Raw genomic sequence first — 8428 nt, 5'->3', positions numbered from 1 at the left:
AAAGACATAAAAATTTAATTATCAAACATACATCATATTTTATGAGCTAAAAACAAAGATTTTTATTAAGTTAAAGAATTAAATAAAGAAGCTTTTTTATAAAAATAAGGGTTTTATAAAAATTAAAAGAGATGTTTGGAATATTGTAATGGGACAGAACCAAACAATGGTTTAATAGAAACTGAAATGGAAATTTGTACGAATGAATATGAATGAGAAAGATATGATGAATAATACATATCCAAGAAACCACAAAAACAACAATAAAGAGAGCTTCATCATGTTCATCCGAAAGTTTCCATTTATTGTAAAAATTCAATTATGTAAACTTGTAATCAATGTTGATCAATTTCCAATCAAGAAGCACAACATTTGAAACAAACACTAAACACCATAGTCAAAGCATTCCATCTTTGACCAATTCTTCCAACCCTCTCTTGAGTCTCTGAGATGCAAGAATACAATCTTTCTCCACCAATCCACCAAAGGAGATCCTAACATGACCTGGACACCCACATGGGGTTCCAGGGATTAGAACCACACCATGTTTCTTAGCAAGCCAACGAACAACTTCAAAGTCATCAATGAAGTTTTCAGGTAATTTTGCCCAAAGGTAAATGGCTCCTTCACCTCCTTTCACAGAACCTTCTCCTAATGGTGATAATGCATCAACAAGAAGTTGTCTGTTTTTGACTAGATCTTTGACTTGATTTGTGACCCATTGTGATCCCTCTTCCATTGAGTGAAGGGCTAGTCGTTGTGAGATTATTGAAGCACATATCGGAATGTTGTCTTGGATTTTCAGGAGTTGTGGTGCTAATCCCTCCACTTCCATAGGAAATGCTATCTGCAATTACACATTTGTAGTCGCTGTGAATTGTGATAGAGGGGAATGGAATGGAATAAGAAAAGTAATGGAATGAGTCATTACATTCCGTGATCATGTTTCATTGGCGTACGGGAATGGATAAATTTTCATGAATTCTTTTATATTATATGTTTATATGTAAATGCAATACATAAATTTAAGGGTTAATGTCATAAATGGGTAACAAACTATTTTTTGTTTTTACAAAACACCATTACTACAAGAAGGTAAGCAAATGGAACTTTTTGTAAGCAAAATACCATTAGTTTAGTGGTTGTTAATGGTATTTTGTGAACAAAAACAAATAGTTTGTTACCCATTTATGACACATTCCTATAATCATAGTGTAGGAACTTTTAGTTACAAAAATTAAAAATTAACCATTACAGTCAACGAAGTTTTAATTAAAAATTAAGTAATAACAAAAAGTTTTTTTTTTTTTGTTATTTTAAGGAGATAAAATTGTAATTCAATTAAAATAATAAAAAGTTAGAAAAAATCCATGTCATTAAAAATTACATGAATAAAACGAGTTATAATCAATTTGTTTGTGTATCAAGTAATAAAAGCTTTGAAAACATGTGTTTGTGTATAAAGTAATAAAAGCTTTCAAAAAATGTGTTTGTATATAAAGTAAAAGAAGCATTGAAAAAATGTGTTTGTGTATAAAGTAAAAGAAGCATTAAAAAAATGTGTGTGTGTGTATAAAGAAATAAAAAGCATTAAAAAAATGTGTTTGATAAGAAGGTGAGACTTACATATCCAACTCGCCAACCCATCATCCCATAAGCTTTGGAGAAAGAAAAGATGTTGACAATGTGATTGCCCTCAATACAAGAGTGTTTCAAACCATCATACATGAAATACCTGTTTATTGTGATGATTAAATTCCAATAAAAATATCATGTCTTGATGATACAATCTTGAAATATATATGATAATATATGGAGATAAAGATGAATTAGAGGACGCAATTTCAAACCATTCAAGTGAAAATGGGTCAATTTCGGTTATTTTTTATTGATAACATGTCAAATTGGTAAAATTAAACCTTTAGCTAGAAAGAAAACGGTTTAAAATACAAAAAATTGGATAATTACTCCAAGCATAGTTTTGAATAACCATATTATTATATAGAATTATCACTAAATTTGGGAAAGACACTTTTCAAAATGTCTTCAAGTTGCCAACAAACGCATTTTATTTCAAAAAGGTAACCAACTCATGTTTTCTGTATATTTACCAACTATCTCATGTTGAACGGGTCACCCCTCTTATCAATTTTACACTTTTGGCCCAGATTTCAAATTTTATTATGAATTTGGTCCAAACATTCAACTTTATCAAGAATTCATCCAAATTTGGTTAAATTTACAAATTTATTTTTCTACAACTCTTTTAGAAATTTTTACAATCTTTTTTAAGATTTTTTTTCTTAGTTTTTTCACAGTTCTTTTAAATTCTTTTACAATATTTTTGCAACTTTTCATAAAAAAATTTACTGGATGGGTTGGTTATAATTTTTTAAACTTTTTTTTTTTTTTTACATTTTCATACAACTTTTGTAAATGTTTTAAACTTTTCTTACAACTTTTTAATTTTTTTTTACATTTTCATACAACGTTTTTTATAACTTTCATACAACCATTTATAAACTTTTTTTACAAAATTTTTAAAACGTTTCATATATATTTTATAACTTCTTTATACTCTTTTATAACATTTAAAAATACTTTCTTTAAAGATAAGTCGTATGAATGTGTAAAAAAAACATTTAAGAAAATGTAAAACAAGGTTAAAACATTGTTTAGAAAAAATTATAAACTTTTAGTTAAAACATATAAAAAAGCTTTAATTTTTTTAAAACATTTATAAAATACTTGTGTTTACAAGCAACTGTACTAAAATTGTATGAGAGTGTAAAAAAAATTAAAAAGTTGTAACCTAAGTTTAAAACGTTGTATTCAAAAATGTAAAACAAGTTTATAACTTTTTTGTAAATAAGTACTACAAGTAGTAAATTGTTCTATAAAAACTTGTAAAAATGTTGTAAAAGAATTTATTTTTATTTTTTTTAACTGAAAAAAATAAGAAAAAAAAAATTTAAAAGCTTGTAAAAATTTTTAAAAAGTTGTAGAAAAATACATTTGTAAATTAAACTAAAGTTGCGATGAATTCATAATAAAATTTAATGTTCGGACCAAATTCGTAACAAAATTTAAAATCTGGGCCAAAAGTGTAAAATTGGAAAGAGGGTTGACTTGTTCAACCTGAAATAGATGGTAACATACAGAAAACATTAGTTGATTACCCTTTTAAAATATAAAATGCATTTGTTGGCAACTTGAAACGATTCTTTCTCAAACAAATTCAATGATAACCGATAACTGATAACCCACCCTATTATATTTATATATATTATATTATAGGGAGAATTTCATATATTTATATATTATATTTATAAGGGTTACTTGCATAAAAATGAAAGTTGGTTACCTTTACCAAGAAAGAAACGAAAGCTCATGATCATGACCTTAAATACAAATTTTGAAACTTTAGTCTTTTTTTAGGGGGCAAAAAAGTTGGTTACCTTAACTGAGAAAATTATCAAAGTTGGTTAAGCTTTTACGCAATTATGCAATTCTCATGGTTAAATATTATAGCGAATTGTGATTTCTCCATTTATATCCACATTTCACATTTTCTATAAATTAAGAGTAAATGTATGGAGCCTAATTTGCATCATAAAATCAAAAACAAAAAATTTCTTGACATACAAAGTAACTTACTCATATGTGTTATCTACAACAAGCCAACATCCAGCATCTTTGCAGATATCCGATATTTTCTACAAAAACATAAACAACCATTTAAAATATCATTAAAACCATTGTTGAGAGAGAGAGAGAGAGAGAGAGAGAGAGAGAGAGAGAGAACCTTGAGAAGGGGTTCAGGGATGTATGTTCCAGATGGGTTCCCTGGATTAACAACTGTAACAAGCTTTGGTGTTGGTTTAGTTTCCCGCAAAGTTCTTTCTAGCCAATCTGAAGTAAATAATATGATGATTATATTGCAATTTTTCATAAAGTGTAATTCTCATAAAATAATGGAAATATGTCATAAAGTGTTGTGTCATTCGAATGGAATAAAACACCACTAAACAAAAACGGAAGGACACACATTCCATCAGATTAGCATAAGGCCTAAGAATTTGAAACTTGAAAGTGCATGAAACATAAATGAAGTCTCAACCTGCATCCGGATGAAGTGTCTTTGGATCACCGGGTCCCACAAGAATGTCGGTGACACCTGTCATCTGGAATGACATGTAAGCATTGAAGTAGTATGGTGCAAACATAACAACCGAATCCCCAGCATCACACAATGCAAGAACAATATTCACAAATGCCTGCAACAAATAATGTATTTTAATTTTTAAAGATAAAATACAATCATTACAATTTACAATCTATTCATACAAATAAGTGAATAACGAAATAGAATCAGCCCAAACTACCTGATTTGCCCCTGCAGTTACCATCACTGAGGATTTAGTTAGCTTATTTTCTTCACGCAACTGTAAATAAATGAAACTATTAGAATATGTTCATATGAATGTAATTATTTAATTATATGGTGTTTAACAAAACCTTTTTAGTCAATGCCTCTCGAAGCTCAGGAAGACCTTCATCTGCACCATATCGACTGATTGAAGGCTCCCACACAAGCTCTTTCACCTTTTCTAAAGCTGGTTTTGGTGGTTGCCAATACACAACACCCTGTTTTTTTTTAAGAAAAAACAATTACGAAATAAACAAACATGTCTCTTTTCGGGAAATTTCAAATTTAATAACCTAATTTGAACAGAATGCGTTCATCTTAATCTGTCACTTCAATCAAGAATTAGAACCCCACTTGTCAAATAAAAGAAAAAGAACGAAATGTTTTTCCGGATTCATCATTGATCTTTGTGAGTTTTGGAAATTGAGCTATAATCATGGAAAAGAGGGAATACTAATTAAATGTTAATAAAAAGAAGTGGAAAGAAGGGAAAATAAGCAACCTGGGCTAGAGATATTGCACCCTTGATACCTCGAAGCAATTCTTGTATCTGCAAACATGTTACACTTTCAATTTAAAGAATTAACACACATATCCCCATAAGATTAAAAAAAACACAGTTTTTCACACATAAAACAAGAAAAGAAGCAAACCCAGATCAAAAAAGACCTTGAATTAGAACATGCAACTCCCGAATCAAGAAAAGGAACCAAATTTAGGGCTAAGAGAGTGAAATTGACCTGAACCATGACGGGTGCTTCAGTAGACACAGCTCTCCTTGCTAACATTCCATACGAACCCATCTTTCAGTTTTCTCTGTCTTCCCAATTCTTTCTCTCTCTATATATGTATATTAAATAAATACGAAAAAGATTCACCTACCCTCCACAAAGGAAAAAGGGGTGTGACTTTTTCAATCAAAATCCCCAAATTTGATATGGGTTACGAAACAAGATTACGAGAATTTAGATCTTTAATCGATGGAATATTAAGAGGTCATCCTATGGAAATTGGGCTTTTCTCATCTGCTCGAGAGTTTTATATAAACAAGAAAAGCTGACTAGAGAACGCCAAAAAGACGAAACACTTTTACAAGTATTGGTGTATGGTATATATCCAAAGAGATTGACGTAATTCAGATAATATGCTTTTACTGACTTGTAGCTCACAGAAAAAAGGAGGTTTATGTTTATCTCTCTTTTAAGACTCTCTTTCTCTCTCTCTCTCTCTCCTCTTGAACAAAAATAAAAATTATCAAGAAAAAATAAAGGAAATTGTAGTCAAGCGTATTGCAAAGAACAGAGTGTCACTGACGATGGAATCTCCCACAAATTCCGCTTCGATTTAAATGTGGGTATTTTTAATGTTTTTGTCTTTGTCTCCTTCCTTTGTGATGTATTGATGATGATGAAGGTGGTGGGCGAGATTTGAAGAAATGTAGTTGCGGATGATGGTGGTTGATGATGGGGTAGGAGTGGAGGAGGGTGATGGTGGTGGTGGATTTTCATTTTATTTGTTTACATTTCAACTTGATTATTAATAGAATAATACGTTAATTAACTTTTTAAATGTTTATGATACCTATCGAATTTGAGAATGATGCTACTATTTTTATTGGAGGTATCATAATTTATCTAATTATATATTACTAAACTTTTATAACGGCTAATCATAACAATAATAGAAAATGTATATATTATAAAATAACAATATAAGTCATTTTACTATATAAAAAATATAAACTAGTTAAGAAGTAAAATAAAATTAAAAAACTAATGAAAATGGATTGACCTAATGCAAATAGCTTGACATGGTCATAAACTCTTTAAATTAAATTGTATAACACAACTTATTTTAACCGTAACCAAACTTAATAATTGATTACTTATTATCCATCATTAACTTTTGCAGTAATATTGGGTCTATTTTTTGGATCTTTATCATGATGTCATGATTATCTCTACTAATGGGGATTTATTTTGTTTAAATATGTAAGACCGTAAGCTTGGACTCTAAACATAATTGATTAAGACTGTATAATAAACATAATTGATTAAGACTATATAATAAGACTACAAATAAGTTAAAATAAAACAAGGATTTACGACTCGTTCTCATGTTTATTTTGTCGTTTGGACCTGTGTGGGAATATAGTAGTTGAAGTATAAAATTTTATACAATATTTCTGATATTCAAACACTACCGCACTTAAAATATGGTCTGATATTCAACACTAAAATCATATGAAGCTAAGCGGGGAAGGAACCGCGGTTTAGGTGCTAGGGGAACCAAGTGAGGTAGGCTACCATGCACTCCTTTCTCTTCACCTCATTAGTCCATTTTATTTTTTATTTTATTTTATTTTGGAGAAATTTCGTTTCCAACAGCTTTTTTTTCAAGAAAAAAAAAATACATTTTTTTATAACGCTAACTCCTAAACTTCTACAAAATATATATATATATATATATATATATATATATATATATATATATATATATATATATATGGAGAGAGAGAGAAAGAAAGGTTCTGTTGAAATTAAAAATAAAATAGAGATCTTGAGATTCAGCATCAGCTACGTATTTCACATCTATTGTTCTAACCATCTGGCGTATCGGCACGGCAGGCCTGGTATAATCATAAATGATTATACAGTATTGATCGTTCATTTCTCCTCCGTCACCACCACTACCACCACCTCTAACACCAGTCGACCCCACCACAGTCATCTTTGTTACTTATACCACCGTCACCTCTGTCACCGCCACCTCTTCTGCCACCAACTGTCATAATCATTTATGATTACTCAATTTGTGAACAAACATATATGTATAACCATTTATGATTAGGCATATACGTATAAATATGTATAATCTTGTATGATTATACATCTCTGCCGTATAATCATTCATGATTAGGCATACGTTGTTGCTGCCAGTACGCTGGAGCATTAGAGCGGCAAATGAGAAATATATGTCAAGGTTGTAAAAATCATTCAGCGGTAGCTCGGTTGTCGATTGGGGTCAAGCAATTAATCGGTTTGATAGAGATTAATCGGGGACCCTAAATTACTAATAAAACTATTTTTAAACTTAATATATCTTAAGAAAATTAGTATTTGAAATTTTAAAATTTTTAAATTTTTAAATATTGAAATAGTTTTTATAATATTTGAATATTTGAATATTTAAAATTTTAAAATTTTGTAAATTTTGATGTAATATTTGAAAATTTGAATTTTTAAAATTTTTACCTCCAAGGATTATCGAGGAGCGCCGATGACCGTCTAGTCCGAGTTTTACCGATATTGATTAATTTTCGTCAAGCACCCCTAATTGTAATCGGTTTCAGACCGTCAAGCGATTAATGGGATATATATATATATATATATATATATATATATATATATATATATATATATATATATATATATATATATATATATATATATATTACCATTTTACACACCTATAAATAACCTACTACTTTCACCTTCAAATTCACATATTCTTCTATCAATTCCTCTCTATATTTCTTAAAAAATGAACTCTAACAATCCAACCCCAAAATACGATAGAAGAAAAAAAACAATGTTTCGAGTTCAAGTACCCAACTCAAAACATTTTCGCCATCGATCCATCCCAAGCGGTTCATCATTCTCAATTTGATACACTCATTCGATATCTTCCACAATTCCAATATCAAAATATTAGTCAATACTACCCCGTGCAAGTACGAAATGATAGTCCAAATATGTTCACCAACTTTGTTGTTGTTCCCAATCAACTTTCACCAAATCAACCCCAAAACCAAACCCCACTCTATCAATCTCGAACCCAAAGCTAAACCTCACTTTGTCAATCTCAAACCTAAAGCCAAACCCTACCATTTCACTCTCAAAACCCCACGAGGAAATTGTACGGGAAACTTGACCCCCACCCCTACCCCCACCATGCTAGAAAGGAAAACAATTGATGCAAGAGATGACAAAGCAGAGG

At 30.0% G+C, this 8428-nt stretch overlaps 1 protein-coding gene across 1 annotated transcript; it reads right to left on the bottom strand.

Annotated features, from left to right (window-relative positions):
• Positions 1-278: 278 nt before the first annotated feature.
• On the bottom strand, positions 279-5801 carry LOC111877162 (aromatic aminotransferase ISS1). Its single transcript, XM_023873690.3, has 9 exons — positions 5170-5801; positions 4932-4979; positions 4519-4647; positions 4386-4445; positions 4121-4277; positions 3806-3912; positions 3658-3716; positions 1627-1735; positions 279-847 (listed from the first exon to the last, which is right to left on the bottom strand). The coding sequence occupies exons 1-9, from the start codon at positions 5230-5232 to the stop codon at positions 398-400; spliced, it is 1182 nt and encodes a 393-aa protein (XP_023729458.1). The 5' UTR covers positions 5233-5801; the 3' UTR covers positions 279-397.
• Between the last annotated feature and the right edge of the window lie 2627 nt (positions 5802-8428).

Source organism: Lactuca sativa, chromosome 4, assembly GCF_002870075.4.
Source record: "Lactuca sativa cultivar Salinas chromosome 4, Lsat_Salinas_v11, whole genome shotgun sequence".
Lineage (NCBI taxonomy): Eukaryota > Viridiplantae > Streptophyta > Magnoliopsida > Asterales > Asteraceae > Lactuca > Lactuca sativa.
Note: the sequence above shows the minus strand (reverse complement) of the source record. Positions and strands in the feature narration are given on the sequence as shown.